The sequence below is a fragment of the Lepidochelys kempii genome, chromosome 6 (assembly GCF_965140285.1).
Source record: "Lepidochelys kempii isolate rLepKem1 chromosome 6, rLepKem1.hap1, whole genome shotgun sequence".
Taxonomy (NCBI): Eukaryota; Metazoa; Chordata; order Testudines; family Cheloniidae; genus Lepidochelys; species Lepidochelys kempii.
The window spans coordinates 89,396,526-89,415,000 of record NC_136385.1 but is presented as its reverse complement, the minus strand read 5'-3'; the positions used below and the strand labels follow the sequence as shown (position 1 = coordinate 89,415,000).

Genomic DNA, 18,475 nt, shown 5'->3' with positions numbered 1-18,475 from the left:
GACTCGTAGCCCTGAATCCTAACAGAGATAGGGACAGAAGGCCAGGTGTAGGGTGGGCACCACTCATCCTAGAGCCTGCCTCACAAACAGAGCACTGTTTGGATTTAACCCTATGCTTTCTTGGCTACTCACCACACCTGCAAGGGACAGAGGAGCCAGCAGTGAGACACTGAAGCGGAGGCTCAGAGAGGGTTAAATCCCTGAAGAGTTAATTGCCCCAGGGAGGGAAGGAATGTTGGAGAGGGAGAATGCTGTCATCACTGCCCAAAAGCTGGGCAGAAACAGTTCAAATTGCAAAGTAAGAGCAGAAGCAACAAACTGCCACTGTCTGTTGGCATGGACCCAGAGAATCTGGCAGCAAGCAGGAGCAGAGGGATGTGGAGCCAAAACATTGATCTGTCTCTGCGAAGCTGCCGACAGAGGTGAACAGCTCAGATGTCCACAATTGTGGGAGATGGTGGGCTGCAAAAATACTTATAGTTTTCCAACAAATAAGAGGAAGGATAATACACCTATACCCCGATATAATGCGGTCCTCGGGAGCCAAAAAATCTTTCCGCATTATATGTGAAACCGCGTTATATCGAACTTTCTATGGAGGGCCGGGTAGGGGAGGCTGTGCCTCCCCAAACAGCCTGGCCCCGCCCCATCCGACCCCCACCTACTTCCCACCCCCTGACTGACCCCTCAGAACCCCCGACCCATCCAACCCACCCTGTCCCCTGACCGCCCTCCAAGACCCTCTGCCCCTTATCCAACCCCCCCCCCCGGCCCCAGCCCTTAACACGCCGCTTACAGCAGCATGTCTGAGCCAGACACGCTGCCTCCATAGGCACCAACTCCATGGGTGCTCCAACCGTGGAGCACCCACGGAGAAAAATTGGCCGGTGCAGAGCACCCACCGGCAGCTCCCTACCTCACCCCAGCTCACTTCCGCTCCGCCTCCTCCCCTGAGCACACTGCCACTGCTCCGCTTCTCCCTCCCTCCCTCCCAGGCTTGCCACGACTCAGCTGTTTGGTGCGGCAAGCCTGGGAGGGAGGGAGGGAGGGAGAAGCGGAGTGGCGGCATGCTCGGGGGAGGGGGCGGAGCAAAGGTGAGCTGGGGTGCGGAGCAGTTCCTCTGCTCCCACCGCCCCCCACCCCCAGGTTACTTGCTGTGGCCCTCCCTGCGACCCCCCCCCGCCCCAGCTCACCTCCGCTCCACTGCCTCCCCCCCTGAGCTCACCGCCGCCACTCTGCTTCTCCCCCCTCCCTGCTAGGCTTGCACAAGCCTGGGAAGGGGAGGAGGGGAAATGCTTTACTGCGTTATATCTGAATTCATATTATATTGGATCGCGTTATATCAGGATAGAGGTGTATTGTGCTTAAGGCACTGCACTGAGATGTAGGAGACCCTATTCATTTCCAGCTGTGGCACAGAATTCTCATGTGATCTCTGGCAAGTCAATGAGGGCGGAATTTTCAAAAGGTTCCCTTAAGGCACTTAGACGCTTTTGAAAATCCCACTCAATCTCTCTACTGCTCAGTTCCCAATCTCTAACATAGGAATAATAATAATGCTTTCCTGTTTCATAAAGGATAAATTCATAAATGTTTGTAAGTCTACACTGATGGGGGCCATAGCAGTACTTAGATGACAGACATAGATTGAGAGAAATGAACATAACTTTCCGCCTTAGCTAATTCAAAGTGTACACAATCTATATTAAAAGTCCAATCACCTGTCCAGAGCTAGAGCACTTTCAAAGTCACAGATTGCTAGTGACCACTGACACTGTTCTGTGTATAAGATCCCACGGTGAATGAAAGAACTGAGATTTTCATAAGAGTCATTGAGGAGCACTGAGGAAAAAAGAATATATTTTAATTGTAACTTTTTGATATTCACATTTAAATTGTAGTTTATTATATAGCTTATCTGCATATTTTATTCTAGCTTTCTTACTGTTATACTTAATATCAGTGAAGTGAATATAAAGTGAAGTATAAACTAACTGATGGGACTACCATGCAAAGAAACTAGTTTATGTAACATGAAAAATGGTATGTATAAAATGGAGCATGTACATACAAGTATATAATTATACTTTACTACTTCTACTCTCAAATGATTAAAATAAAACAAAGGGGGAATTTGGAAACAGTGGGAAATAACTGAAAATGGCTTACAGCCAACATCCAATACTAACACTAAATTAATACAAATTAAAAAGGACAAAGTCATCACAAAGTGCGGAGTGACTACAGCATCCCTGCCCATCTTGGCTAACAGCCATTGATTGACCTATCCTCCAGGAACTTTTCTCATTCTTTTTTGAACCCAGTTATACTTTTGGCCTTCACAACAACCCCTGGCAATAAGTTGCACAGGTTGACTATGCATTGTATGAAGATGTACTACTTTACGTTTGTTTTAAACCTGCTGCTGTTAATTTCATCAGGTGACCCCTAGTTCTTTATGTGAAGGAATAAATAACACTTCCCTATTCTTTCTCCATACCATTCAAGATTATATAAATCTCTGTAATATCACCCCTCTAGTCATCGCTGAAGCAGTTCCATACCCCTAATCATTTTTGTTGCCCTTCTCGGTACTTTTTCCAATTCTAAGGTATTTTTTCGAGATGGGGCAACCAGAACTGCACATAGTATTCAAGGTGTGGGCATACCAGGGATTTACATAGCGGCAGTATGATGTTTTCTGTCTTTTTATCAATCCCTTTCCTAATGGTTCCTAACATTCTATTAGCATTTTTTGACTGCGACTTCACATTGAGTAGATATTTTCAGAGAACTATCCATGATGGTTCCAAGATCTTTCTTGAGTGGTAATGGCTAAATTTAGACCCCGTCATTTTGTATGTTTAGTTGCGATTATTTTTTCCATATTCAACAGTGAATTTCATGTGCCATTTTCTTGCCCAGTCATCCAGTTTTGTGAGATGCCTTTGTAAATCTTTGCAGTCAGCTTTGGACTTAACTATTTTGACTAATTTTGTATCATCTGCAAATTTTGCCACTTCACTGTTCACCCACTTTTCCAACTCATTTTTGAATATGTTGAACAGGACTGGTACCAGTGCAGAACTCTGAGCAACTCTGCTATTTACTTCTCTCCCTTTCAGTACTGACACTAGGAAATAACTGTGATATCTCAGACTGTGGTCTGGTAACTGATGGAGAATGTTTTGTAAAAAGTCAACAATGCATTGACATTCATCAACATAAAATTAAAAAACAGTAATACCAGAAACACTGAAGTCCTGCAGCGCTCTCTTTGGATCAATCTTTCGCAGTATGCAACCTCTGCAATAGAATGCTAACCAATTAAAAGGGTCTAGATGAACTGCAGCAGAAAAGTCTTCCACTGCATTTTTATACTGCTGTCGTTTAGTATATGTTCTTCCTCGATATATCCTAGTACAGAAAAAATAATCTCTTTATTTACAGTTTTCCATACAAAAATTATATTTACAGAATGAAGCCATAGGATGCTATCTAAAATTTGAATATTTGGATCAGCTTAGCATTAATAGTACTTAATTTGTTTCTTTGCTGTATATCTTAAAGTAATTATCTGAAAAAAATGTCAAAGGATAGAATAAATGTTAATGGTAGTTTTAGTGGTAGTAAGAGTTTTATTTCTTTTGTCAGAAGTTCTTTCTTTCTTTTTTGTTTAAATCAGCAGTCACAAAACAACTCAGAGGTTCAAATCCTCCATATGGATTCATATGGGCAGTCTACTGCATGCACCAGCACAAAGCCCCACTGAAGTTGATGGGGCTCTGCATAATGGACCCGTGCACCTGCATGGAGCTTCACAGACCCGAGTGGGGCTCTGTGTGAGTGCAACTGAACACTTATGCAGAGCACTTTGCAGGATCAGACTCATACAGACTTAGTACACTCTTTTAAAAGAAAAGAAATGGAGCTCTGCTTACTACCACTAAAACTGCCTATAAACATTTATTGTCATTCAATATTTCCTTCAGGTAATTCAGTTTACAGAATTGGGACCCATCTATGCCTCTTAATTTCACAGTATTACTACCTTAACTTCAATTAACTAGCAACATACTTAAGTAAACTGCAGGCTCAGATGAAACAGAGCTGACTGGAAAGCCATGCAGTTAAGATTCTTTCTGGGAAGTTTTCCATTGCTATGTCATCCAGTGGGACGTATGCTGCATTCCATAAAACATAATAAAAGTACTTTACTTCTATTCAGAAAGGTCACTTAAAATATGTATTAACCCTGACCTATTAAAAAGATGCACAAATTAAGACTGTGTTCCTTTAAAGATTTAACCATGTATTTTACTTTACGTACATACAGTGAGTTGTCCCACTGAAGTCAATGGGACTAGCCATAGGGCTAAATTCTCATCTGCCTCTTGAACTTTGGGGGGGTGGGGGGGAGAAGGCAGACTTCAGGGATCTTGTAGTTCTTGGTGCTGCACAGTCTTACTCCAGTGTAAGTTAGAGTTGCTGAGGAGCAACTGTAACTTACATCACTGGCATAAGGTCTCTCAGTGACCATACGCCAGAGGAGTATTGAGTGTAGGGGATCTCTGCTCTACCATGTCCCCTATGCTGGGGGATGCGGAGTGGCTGGTGCAGGAAGCAGCTATGCCCCTTCCACCACTGGAGAGCTCCCCTCTGCAGGTGGAGAGTTCTCTACTAGACATTTCTTGTCAGCATATGTCCACTGTGGAGAGTCTGTTCCAGAGTGTGATTGATACCTAAGAGAGAGAGCAAACTCTATATTTTCAAAAACATTGCTTAATCCACAAAACTCAAACCACCACTACAACTTAGAAACAAAGAAAAATTAATTTGGATTTTGATGCTCCATAAAAAGAAATACTAAAGAACTAAGACCTTAATTCAGCAAAAGCACTAACGCTGGAATTTTCAAGGTAACCTGAGGGAATTAGGTACCCAACTAAGATGAAAGTACATCCTTAACTTTAATCAGGTGTTTAAATCTATCCCCATTCATCACTTTAGCATGTGGTTAAATCCAGCTAACTCTGTAGTTACCTCTTCAAATGGATTTAAGCAGATGCTTATGTGCTTTGCTGAATCGGGATCCAAAGTCCATCAAACCAATGGAAATACTCCCTAAGGAAAGGAGTACTTGTGGCACCTTAGAGACTAACCAATTTATTTGAGCATCAGCTTTCGTGAGCTACAGCTCACTTCATCAGATGAAGTAATCATCATCGGATGAAGTGAGCTGTAGCTCACGAAAGCTCATGCTCAAATAAATTGGTTAGTCTCTAAGGTGCCACAAGTACTCCTTTTCTTTTTGCGAATACAGACTAACACGGCATTCTGAAACTCCCTAAGGAATATCTTATCCTAGAAGACTTACTTTTCAACTTCTATGACAAATCTCTTCGGAAACTAAATTATTTTTATTATTTAATGCATATTTGTCAATCTTATATTATTATTTATATTACTGTAACACCTAGGAGCCACAGTCATGGACCAGGACCGCACTGTGCAAAATACTGTACAAACATGAAACAAAAAACAGTCCCTGCCCCAAAGAGTTTACAGTCTCACTTTACATTTGTGATTACAAATATTTGCACTGTAAAAAACAAAACAAATATTATATTTCAATTTACCTAATACAAGTACTTTAGTGCAATATCTTTATCGTGAAAGTTGAACTTACAAATGTAGAATTACATACAAAAAAAACTGCATTCAAAAATAAAACACTGTAAAACTTTAGAGCTTACAAGTCCACCCAGTCCTGCTTCAGCCGATCGCTGAAGTTTGGTTACATTTGCAGGACATAATGCTGCCCGCTTCTTGTTTACAATGTCACCTGAAAGTGAGAACAGGCGTTCACAGGGCACTGTTGTAACCGGCATTGCAAGATACTTATGTGCCAGATGCACTAGAGATTCATACGTCCCTTCATGGTTCAACCACCATTCCAGAGGATGTGTGCCTATGCTGATGACGGGTTCTGCTAGATAACGAAAGCAGAGCAGACCAACGCATGTTCATTTTCATCATCTGAGTCAGATGCCACCAGCAGAAGGTTGATTTTCTTTTTTGGTGGTTCGGATTCTGTAGTTTCCGCATCAGAATGTTGCTCTTTTAAGACTTCTGAAAGCATGCTCCACACCTCATCCCGCTCAGATTTTGGAAGGCACTTCAGATTCTTAAACTTTGGGTGGAGTGCTGGAACTATCTTTAGAAATCTCACATTGGTACCTTCTTTGTGTTTTGTCAAATGTGCAGTGGAAGTGTTCTTAAAATGAACAACATGTGCTGGGTCAGCATCCAAGACTGCTATAACATGAAATATATGGCAGAATGTGGGTAAAACAAAACAGGGGACATGTAATTCTCCCCCAAGGAGTTCAGTCACAAATTTAATTAATGCATTTTTTTAACGAGCATCATCAGCATGAAAGCATGACCTCTGGAATGGCGGCTGAAGCATGAAGGGACATACGAATGTTTAGCATACGAATGTTTAGCATATCTGGCACGTAAATACCTTGCAATGCTGCCTACAAAAGTTCCATGCAAATTCTTCTTCTCACTTTGTAGTGACATTGTAAATGATAAAAGGGCAGCATTATCTCCTGTAAATGTAAACAAACTTGTTTTAGTGACTGGCTGAACAAGAAGTAGGACTGAGTGGACTTGTAGGCTCTGAAGTTTTACATTGTTATGTTTTTGAGTGCAGTTATGTAACAAAAAAAATCTACATTTGTAAGTTGCACTTTCATGACAAAGAAATTGCACTACAGTACTTGTATGAGGTGAATTGAAAAATACTATTTCTTTTGTTTACAAAAATATACACTTTGAATTCAATTACAACAGAATACAATACATATGAAACGTAGAAAAACATCCAAAATATTTAATAAATTTCAATTGGTCTTCTATTGTTTAACAGTGCAATTAAAACTGTGATTAATCGCGATTAATTTTTTTGAGTTAAACACGTGAGTTAACTGCGATTGATCGACAGCCCTAGTAGACTTCAATGCATTGGGAAAGAAAGGTAGGTCATATAATGGAGATATGCAACGCATCTTTAAGAACAACAGGTACAAGAGGATGAGTAATCATTTTTTCTTCAAGTGCTCGCGTATGTCCATTATACTGTAATTGACACCCAAGCTGTTATCCCAGGTGGCAGGACTGGGAGTCTCGTCACAGAAGGGAATGTAGGATTGCTTTCCCTATACTTGAATCTTCCTTTGATGCAGTGGCAGTGAATGATGTCTGGTAAATGTATGAATGGAAGACCACATCACCGCTTTGCAGACGTCCATAATTGGAACATGTGCCACAAACACTGCCGAGGCCAAATGCTGTCTGGTTAAGTGTGCTGTGAGTCTGTCAGTAGGCGTGACCACTTTGACAGCATAACATTCTGAAATACAGCTGGTGATCCATTTTGAGAGTCTGTGCATTGTGGTTGACTGACCTTTCATACAATCTGCCTAAAAAATAAAGAGCTGGGAAGAAACTCAAAAGAGCTTTGTCCCACTGAGGTAAAAAACAAGAGCTCGACAAACATGCAAAGAGTGGAGCCTTCACTTGAACTTGTGTGTATGTGGCTTTGGGAAGAAAACTGACAGGTGTATAGATTGATTCAGATGGAAATCAGATACCACTTTTGAGAGAAATTTAGGGTGTGGTCTAAGCTGGAGTTTGCTTGTAGAAAACTGTGTAGAGTGGATCAGTGACCAATGTACTTAGTTCTCCCACCCTCCTAAAACACTAAGAAAGCTACCTTCACTAACAGTTGTAGAAGTGAACATGATATTAAAGGCTTGAAAAGAGAATCCATAGGGCAGACTACACTACAAGGAGTTGGGTCCCTGTTTGATAGGAAAAATCTATGTAGATCTTTCAGGACTCTGCTCATGATATGATGAATAAAAAGTCTTACCATCTGTGGAAGGTCCAAGGGTGGACCGCTGAAATGGCTGCAAGACACATCCATATGGAGCTGATGGTTAGACCTGACTCCTTAAGTTGCAAGAAACAGTCCAGTATTGTTTAAATATTAGTCTAAGTGGGGAGACACATTATGGAGGCTGGCCATCCAAATGCAGAAAGGCTTCCACTTACTCAATAAGTAACTCCTGTGGAAGGTTTTGTGCTGTGAAGAATATTCTCGACTGCCACAGAGCAATGTGCCTCTTCTGCATTCAACTACTGACATGCAGCACTTTGGGACTTCAGTGCAGCACCCGACACAATTCTGTGTTATGAGGCCAGTTATCAGTAATAGCATGGGCTCCTGCGTGGGCAGTTTGTGGAGCTCTGAATAGCAAATCTGTCTTGGCCAGGCTGGAGTTATAGGGCTCATTCTGTCATGATCTTTCTTGAACTTGAGAATTATCCTGGGAATCAGAGGTACTGCTGAGAATCAGAGCTGGGTATGCATACAGCAGACTTCTGTCCCATGGAAACAGAGAAGCATCTGATATTGATCCGGGGCTATGACCTGCTTTGGAATAGAACCAGGAACACTTCCTGTTCTGCCAAGTCACAAACAAATCCACCAACAGAAAAAACCCTGTGTGGAACAACCAAGCTAGAATGTTTATGTTGAGAAACGATTTGTGGTCTAAACTGAAAGTTCTGTTCTGACGAGCCATTAGACCATTTTGAACCCCCAGCAAAGCGAGATGCCCTGAGAGTGTCTGGGCTCCAAATGCACGTTACACAATTTTACCGCTTCCTGACAAAGGCTGTTTGAGCTGGCACCCCCTGGCTTGTTCACATAATACACTACTGTGGTGTTGTCAGTGAGCATTTGGACAGTTTTGCCCTGAATGTGAGGCAGGAACTGCTGATTTGCAGGCAAAATTGTGTGCAACTCAAGTATGCTTATGTGTAACCTGGCCTCATGGGCAGCTCATAAACTTTGAGCCTGATAAATGCCCAGATTTGCTCCAAGCTGAAGCATCTGCTACCAAAGTCTTGGAAGGGAAAAGAGGAGAGAAAGGGACTCCCTTGGCTCATCCACTGAGGTGACAACACCTTGTCAGGAATGCATGCCAGCTTATCTAGACAGTGAATCTGAGGATAATAAACTGACTTGAGCCATGCCTGCAGTCCTCTGAGGCGGGTCACACATATACGTGAACCAGTGTGACCTAAGAGCCTGAAGCAACTCCTCACAGGATGGTCCTTGAAGGATGCTCAGAGGTCCCAGAGAGTCTGAAATCTAGAAAGAGACTAACACCTTGACAGAAGTCAAATCCAGGACTTCCCCAGTGAATTCTACCTTTGCAAAGACAATAATATCAACTTTTCTCTGTTTAATTTCAGGCCCAGAATGTTGAACAGACACAGAGTTTGATGGACCATAACATGCAGCTGGCATCTGAAGTGACCCCAAATCAACAAGTTGTCCAGGTAAGGATAACAGTGATGTCTCTTCCGTGAAGACAGTCTGCCACTACTGCCATGCACTTGGTAAAGACCCTCGATGCTGACGATAGGCTGAAGGGTAAGACAGTGATCTGGTAATGGTCATCTACTAAGACAAACTCAAACTCCTTCCCCACGCCTCCTGCCCACCGCAATCAGCTGTTATGCAGTGCGCAGGAGGCTCTGGTGGGGAGGGGGAAAGAGCGAGAGCATGGCAGGCTTGGGGGAAGGGGTGGAGTGGGGTTGAGCACTCCCCAGCACATTGGAAAGTTAGCATCTATAGCTCCAGCCCTAGAGTTAGTGCCTATGCAAGGAGCTGCATATTAACCTATGAAGAGCCGCATGTGGCTCCGGAGCCACAGGTTGGCCACCCCTGCTGTAAGTCAAGGGAAGCATGCCAGCCTCCCAGATCTATGGAGGGGATAATCATAGCCAAGGATGCCATACAGAATCTTATCTTCCTGAGGTATTTGTTGGGCTTTCAAAGGTCTATGATGGGTCCGAGAGTTCTTTAGTGGGTGCAACACCTCATCTATATTAGGTGAGAACAATGCACATTCCTTCAAGGGGAGTCCTTAATTGTCTGTGACACCTGCACAGGAATCCCCAAGGACTCCAACCAGGAAGAGCAGCACATAGTCACTGCCATAGCCCTGGCTGTAGAATCCGCCATGTCCAAAGAAGCCTGAAGAGCTGATTGAGAGACAAGGTGGCCCTCAAAAATGAGTGACTGAAATTGTTCTCTGGAACCTTCCAGCAGCTTGCTCACAAATTGAGATATTGCCTCCCAGTTAGAGAAGTCAGACCTCGACAAGAGAGCATAGTGATAGACAATATTGAGGTGTGAACTTTCCATAAAATGAGTTTTACTACCAAAAAGGTTGAGCTTCCTGGTGTTTTTGTATTTGGGGGCAGCCTTGGCCTGGTCCTGCCAGTTCTTCTCATTCACTACAGCCACTATCAAAGAGCCAAGTGTGGGATGTAATTAAAACTGTTCAAACCACTGGGTCAGAACCTGGTATTCCATTCATTTGGCCACGGGGGGAATGGAGGAAGGGGTTTGCCAAAGTGTTTTAGCCAGCTGCATAATGTCCTCCATTGATAGGCAGGACTACCTTTAATACCACATCTTGGCAGCTTTGCCAGTGCCAGATGACAGATTTTGTCCTGAAACAATGGTGACTGTGGTAGCAATGGACATAAGTCCCTGCTATGGCCTAAGCCTCTGGTGTAGTCAGTACAAACATGGCTATTGTCCCACAGTGAGCAGAAATGCCTGCTCCATTGCAGCTGGAGAGATAGCTAGTCTCAATGGTCCCTGGGAGGGCACCTGGGTTGATGGCTCAGGTCTTTCTATATGAGCCAGAACAAGGAAGCAGCAAGCCAAAGGGCAGACTGTACCACTAGTACCAGAACAATCTTCTTGTTGTGTTTTTGAGGCCAGAACTACTCTGAGTCTTGGACTTCAAAGAAGACAGTCGTGGAGACAGAACTCTCCTGCAGCTCCTGTCTGTGGGCATAGCTGCAGGAGCACTTCAGGAAGGAGTCATCGAAGAACTGCCTTTGGACAACTGAGGAAGTTCCAACACCATTCTAAGGGCAGCCTTCATGAGGATGTAATGGAGATGCTCCTTCCTCAGCTTCTCTGTCCTGGCCTTGAAACCACAACAAATAAAGCACTTATTTCTAACACGATCCTTGCCTAAGCACTTGAGACAAGGCAAATGAGGGTCACTGACAGATATAGGCTTTCCGCAGCCTGAGCAAAGTTAAAAACCCAGGGATCTTGGCACAGGCTCCCCGGATCCCAAGTAGGGACTGGATGCCCTGCTGACTGGAAAAAAAACTAAGAACTAAACATTTTTGAAATGAAATAAAAAATTTTAAAAGCATCAAGTGACAAAAAGGAGTACCATTAGGTATTACAGAGTAGACTAAAAGTTTTTGTTAACAGGGAACACAAATGCTCTGACCACCAACCACGGATGGTAACAAGAAACTGCAGGAGCAGAGGGTTGGCTCCACGCTTTATACCCTCACTTCAGAGAATGAGGAGCTCAGCTGTGAGGGGGGCTGCCCCTATATGTACCACTAAGGGAAAACTCTCCACCACCGGTGCCTGGGACATGCACACACCTACAGTATAATCATCAATATACAAGTACTTGAAATATCTGCAAGAATTAGACTTGGCCTGGATGCGAGGACCTAGAGAGAGGCTGGAGTCAAAGATGACACCCAGATTACGGGCCTGAACAACAGGTAGAATTATGGTGTTCTCCACCATGGTCAAGAAAAAGGTAACGGAAAAGGCTTGGGAATAGAGTTCCAACTTTGGCTGGACGAATTCCTGGAGATTTCATAACATGACATGATCTTTATTTAAAGATTCGTCTTTAATTCCTGGAGACTCCAGGGTAATCCTGGAGGCTTGGCAACCTTTGGGGGGATTAAGAGCTCTGTTTTAGCCACGTTCAGCGTAAATTAATTGTTAGATATCAACGAGGAGATGTCAGTGAGACAGGCTGAGATTTTAGTTTGGATAGACAGACAGGTCTGGAGTAGAGACAGAGATCTGTCAGTCCCTGCATAGAGATGGTAGTTTAATTTGTGTTTGCAGATGAGATGTTACTATATTATTTTTAAAAGCTATTTTAAAAATCAAATAATAATTACGGACTATATATTTACCTTGCTTCAACATTGCTGGGGTCTTCCTTAATCACAGCTGTAAAATCCTGAAGAGCTATAGTCCAAACTGATTTCTCAAAGAAATGTATTCCATGTTTCATAAATGCATCTGTTCTTTTTGGATTATATTGAAAACACTACATTGAAAAATTTAAGAAGCACATAATATTTGCATAATAGTTATACTTATTTTCCTACAAATTAAAAATCTGAAATGAAAAGGTACCAAAGAGTATAAACTTTTAGTTTATATATTTTTTTAAAAAATCTTCCATTCTTTTAAAAAAATTTCCTTGTCCTTTAATTTCCTTTGCTATTCTTTTCCCTTCAATTGTAAAAGTGGAACACATAACCAACTAGGCAATCTTATAAACTGACTCTTAATTTAGCTATGAATCACTCTCCAGGATAAATTACATAAAATATGTACTAACTCCATCACACTGAATGATTTGTTTGTTTAAAAGGATACATAGCTTTCAGAAATTTGTGCCAGATAAATCTAAATATTTGTAATTCAGTGTTGTTACTATAATAATGTTACACTACAAAAAGGAAAACCTACTTTGGCATAATCATCCATTGCCAACAATAAGTCCTGTTTCTCTTCCAACAACTCAGCTCTCCTAAAATAAATGTCATCATCTGTAGGGTTGCATTTCACTGCTAACGTGCAATTTATGATGGCCAATGCATTATTGCCTTGATTTCTGTAAATTTCAGCCTTTGACAGATATGCATCTAGAACCAATAAAATATAAAATACATTTAGCAGCACAAAATATTTACGATTCATCTGCCATCTGTAGAAAAATAGCACAAGCATGAAAGTAAAGCATGACCAATTCTTTTTCACTCTGGGTGATACACGGCAAAAGTACTGGAACTTCAGCTCTGTGCTCAGACCTCTAACTCCATAGTCCTCCCGACAGATAGCTTGTGTAAGATTTCTCAGTTATTGAAAGTCTTTGCAAACTCAGATTAACGTAAAACACTTCAAAGTGATCCGAATGTTCAAAGCCATTTTAGCCTGAGTAAAATAACCTAACAGGCCTATTTTGATGTTTCTCAACAACATTCTAATCTGTAGATTGAGCAAAGAGATGAAATAAAAAAAAAAAACTGTGCATGCACAAAAAACTTCCAGCAACTTAAATTACTACACCAATTTATTTCAAACACAGCATGTTTCCTTAGCTCCCCTTAGAATGTATTCCTCAAAACAAAGCAAGTTTGAGCAAAAAATATCAGTCACAAGTTAGTTATGTTTGTGTCAAATTCCTGATTAAAAAACTTACGGCAGTGTTTACACACACATGCACACCTCAAAACATTGAACAAATTTTGCTGGAACTTTGCAAAAACAATTTGCTTCAGGCAATCATCAAGCATGGAAAACTGCAACCTAAAATGAATTTGTCTGTGTAGAGCAGTTAAAAAAAGGGAGTTAATCATAAAAATTACATTTTAACTAACATACAAGGGGACAAAATTAAGGGTGCATGGACAACCGTAAATTTGTTGTTTCCTAACTTTCAAGTGCACCCTAAGTAACATTCTTTTCATGCAGGTTTTATTGTATGCAATCCCTTAGGTTTCTGTTTGCTGTAAATTTTTATCTTCCATTAAAAACAATCTCACCTAGGGTTGCTAGGTGTCTAGTTTTGAACCAGAAAGTCCAGTTTTAAGGGGACCTGTATAGTCTCCAGTCAGAAGTATTGACTAGACACCAAAAGTCCGATTACTGCAATTTTCTATCTTCTTCTCCAGGAAGCAGCTGTAGCCATGAGGGAAACTCTGCAGAGGGTTCAGCCATCGCCGCTGTGGGTCAGGGCGGAGCAAGCCATACCCCTGGGGCACACAGGTGGGGGAGTGTCCCTGGTTTGTCTCGCTCCCCTCCAGCTGCACAGTGCCTGGGTGGGTGTGAGCCAGGAGGAGGGAGGGGTTAGGAGTAGTCATGGCCTGTCAGTCATGGAACCCTCACTCTGAACTCTAGGGTACAGATGTGGGGACCTGCATGAAAGACCCCCTAAGCTTATTTCTACCAGCTTAGGTTAAAAACTTCCTCAAGGCACAAAGTCTTTGCCCTTGGATTAGGTAAAACGCTACCACCACCAAGAGTTTTAGACAAAGAACAGGGAAAGGACCACTTGGGGTCCTATTCCCCCAAAATATTCCCCCAAGCCCTACACCCCCTTTTCTGGGGAAGGTTTGATAATAATATCCTCATCAATTGGTACAGGTGAACACAGACCCAAACCCTTGGATCTTAAGAACGATGAAAAATCAATTGGGTTCTTAAAAGAAGAATTTTATTTAAAGAAAAGGTAAAAGAATCCCCTCTGTAAAATCAGGGTGGTAAATACTTTACAGGGTAATCAGATTCAAAACACAGAGAATCCCTCTAGGCAAAATCTTAAGTTACAAAAAGACACAAAAACAGGAATACACATTACCTCCAGCACAGCGAATTTACAAGCCAAAAAACAAAGAAAACCTAACGCATTTTCTAGCTAGATTACTTACTAACTTTACAGGAGTTGGAGAGCTTGCATCCTTGATCTGTTCCCGGCAAAGGTATCACACAGACAGACAAAAACCTTCCCCCCCCCTCCAGATTTGAAAGTATCTTGTCCCCTCATTTTGGGTCAGGTGCCAGAGAGGTTACCTTAGCTTCTTAACCCTTTACAGATGAAAGCGTTTTGCCTCTGGCCAGGAAGGATTTTATAGCACTGTACACAGAAAGGTGATTACCCTTCCCTTTATATTTATGACAGAGCCCCTGTGAGGGGTATTTGTAGGGAGCTTGTTGCCACAAGCTAGTGAACAGGGGACCACAAACAGGGGAGTTTGAGAGAGGGAGAAGGAGATCCCCCTGCTGAAAGAACAAGTTGCGAGTACTAATCTTGGGGTGAGTGAGTTTGTTTGGCTGTTTGTTTTTTTTCTCTCTTTCAGGTTATTTCAGTTACAGGGTCAGTTGAGATTGTGTCTGGGGACTGTTTGAGCCTTTGTTCCCTGGATCATCCTTGATCATCTTTGATTAGCCTCAATCAGCCTTGCGATCACCCCTCCCCCTGTGTGATTAACAATGGGCTAGAGCTGACCTAGGAGAAAAGGCCTTAAAAGCCAGAGGCTAAGCGACCCAGGGGAGCTAGCAAAAAGGGGACCACAAACAGGGGAGTTTGAGAGGGAGTTTGTGGGCGGGAGCTGTGGTTAGGAAGGGACACATCGCCAGTGCCAACACTGCTCCAGTCTCCTCCACTTGCACCTGTACCCAGACAAACCACCTAAGCATGGATGCCTCTACCCAGATCCTGGTGTGGATTTGAAGAGACCGTGGGCTGCATTTCCCCACTCACAGAAAGCCACGCTGGGGGGACCATCCAGCGTGAAAGGTGCCTGCTGGTGGAATCTCAGGAAGCAGGGGGGAGAGCTATAGGAGGAGGTGGCTAAGCTGAGGAGCATCCATGCCCACAAAGAATTCCTTGAGAGTATCCACATGGAGACATCCAAGGCTGAGGAAGCTATCCAGTTTCAAAGGACTGATGTCACACCACCAGGGGAGGAGGATATGGCTCTGTCACAGGGAGGACACTGGTTACTTCTGGCAACAGGCAGTGCTCCACCCCCTACTCCCAAACTGCCCACTATGATGATGGAAAACCATTATGCTGCCCTGGCAACGAGCGATGAGGAATCACCCCCAAATGTGGAGGAGGAGAAGCCATATACCCACAAGGCTGGGAGGATCGCAGCCACCAGTCCCAGGAGGAAACATAGGGTAGGCTGGTGAATCTCTTCTGTCACCCTGACATGGCATCCTGGAAGGTATGGCTAAGGGACAGCGGCCCATATCCGAGATGTTACTGAGGGACTGTCGAGGATCATCCAGCCCTCTTACTACAACCCACTGCTACTCATCCATGTGGGCACTAATGATACTGTGAGGTATGACCTTCAGCAGGTCATGAGTGACTACAAGGCTCTGGGAGTAAGGGTGAAGAAGTTGGGAGCGCAGGTGGTGTTCTCTTCAATCCTTCCGGTCAAGGGTAGGAGTCAAGGCAGAGACAGATGCAACCTGGAGGTGAGTGCCTGGCTGCGAGGATGGTGTTGCCAGGAGGGTTTCAGCTTCCTTGACCATGGGATGCTGTTCCCGGAAGAAGAACTGCTAAGCTGAGATGGGGTCCATCTATCGAGGAAGGGGAAGAGCATATTTGGATACAGAATGGCTAACCTCGTGAGGATAGCTTTAAACTAAGTTTGAAGGGGGCAGGTGACCAAACCCCACAGTTAAGTAAACATGGAGACCTGAGAGAAGGGTCAGAATGTGGTGGGAGCATGGGCTGTTATAGCAGGGATAAGGGAGAGACAAGACAGAACTCGGGGGGGGGGAGCATGAAATCAAATCAGTGTCTTAAATGTATACTAATGCAAGAAGTATAGGGAATAAGCAAGAAGAACTCAAAATACTAATAAATAAACACAACTATGACATAGCTGGCATCACAGAGACTTGGTGGGATAATACACATGACTGGAATGTTGGTATAGAAGGGTACAGCTTGCTCAGGAAGGACAGGCAGAGAAAAAAGGGAGGAGGTGTTGCCTTGTATATTAAAAATGTATATACTTGGATTGAGGTTGAGATGGAAATCGGAGACGGACTTGTTGAAAGTCTCTGGGTAAAGATAAAATGGGTAAAAAACAAGGGTGCTGTCATGGTACAGGTCTACTACAGAGCACCTAACCAGGAAGAAGAGTTGGATGAAGCTTTTTTTAAGCAACTAACAAAATCATCCAAAGTACAGGGCTTGGTGGTAATGGGAGACTTCAACTACCCAGACATCTGTTGGGAAAATAACACAACAGGACACAAATTATCCAACAAGTTCTTGGAATGTATTAGAGACCATTTTTTATTTCAGAAGGTAGAGAAAGCTACTAGGGAGAGGCTGTTCTAGATTTTATTTTGACAAATAGGGAGGAACTGGTTGAGATTTTGATCAAATTCACCCAAGCGGCACTTCCACTTTCATGAAATGGTAACGTTCATGATTTTAAGGAATGGTAGGAGGGAGAACAGCAAAATAAAGACAATGGATTTCAAGAAAGCAGACTTTAGCAAACTCAGGGAGTTGGTAGGTAAGATCCTATGGAAAGCAAATCTAAGGGGAAAAACAATTGAAGACGGTTGGCAGTTTTTCAAAGGCCACAAGAGCAAACTATCCCACTGCATATGAAAGATACAAAGTATGAGAAGAGACCACCCTGGCTTCACCAGGATATCTTCAATGATCTAAAACTCAAAAAAAGAGTTCAACAAAAAGTGGAAACTAGGTCAAATTACAAAGGATGAATATAAACAAATAACACAAGTATGTAGGGACAAAATTAGAAAGTCCAAGGCACAAAATGAAATCAAACTAGCTAGAGACGTAAAGGGTAACAAGAAAACATTCTTCAAATACATTAGAATCAAGAGGAAGACCAAGGACAGGGTAGGTCCATTGCTCAATAAGGGTGGGGGGGAACAATAACAGAAAATGTGGAAATGGCAGAGATGCTTAATGACTACTTTGTTTCAGTTTTAACCAAGAAGGTTGGTGGTGATTGGACCTCTAACGTAGTGAATGACCGTGAAAATGAGGTAGGATCAGAGGCTAAAACTGGGAAAGAACAAGTTAAAAATTACTTAGACAAGTCATCAGGGCCTGATGAAATGCATCCTAGAATGGAGCTGACTGAGGAGATATCTGAGCTATTAGCCATTATCTTTGAAAAGTCCTGGAATCTCCCATCTTCCATAAGACTGGAAAAGAGCAAATATAGTGCCAATCTATAAAAAGGGAAATAAGGACAACCCAGGGAATTACAGACCAGTTTATCTTCTGCTCCCAGAAAGATAATGGAGCAAATAATAAAGCAAACAATTTGCAAAGATCTAGAGGATAATACAGTGATAATACATGGATTTGTCAAGAACAAATGGTGTCAAACCAACCTGATAGCTTTCTTTGACAGGATAACAAGCCTTGTGGATAGGGGGAAGCAGTAGACGTGGTATATCTTGACTTTACTAAAGCTTTTGATACTGTCTCGCATGACCGTCTCATAAACAAACTAGGGCAATGCAACCTAGATGGAGCTACTATAAGGTGGGTGCATAACTGGTTGGAAAACCGCTCCCTGAGAATAGTTATCAGTGGTTCACAGTCATGCTGGAAGGGCATAATGAGAGGGGTCCCATAGGGATCAGTTCTGGGTCCGGTTCTGTTCAATATCTTCATCAACGATTTAGATAATGGCATAGAAAGAGTATAAAGTTTGCGGACAATACCAAACTGGGAGG

General features: G+C 42.8%; 1 protein-coding gene across 1 annotated transcript in view; it reads right to left on the bottom strand.

The window, feature by feature from the left end:
- Window positions 1-18,475, bottom strand: part of TTC6 (tetratricopeptide repeat domain 6) — a 125,316-nt gene that overhangs the window by 47,287 nt on the left and 59,554 nt on the right. The window contains exons 14-17 of the mRNA XM_073349092.2: window positions 12,692-12,867; window positions 12,127-12,263; window positions 3,248-3,417; window positions 1,722-1,842 (exon numbers count right to left, since the gene is read on the bottom strand). Coding sequence (XP_073205193.2) covers window positions 1,722-1,842; window positions 3,248-3,417; window positions 12,127-12,263; window positions 12,692-12,867 — 604 coding nt within the window. The remainder of the gene's footprint in view (window positions 1-1,721; window positions 1,843-3,247; window positions 3,418-12,126; window positions 12,264-12,691; window positions 12,868-18,475) is intronic.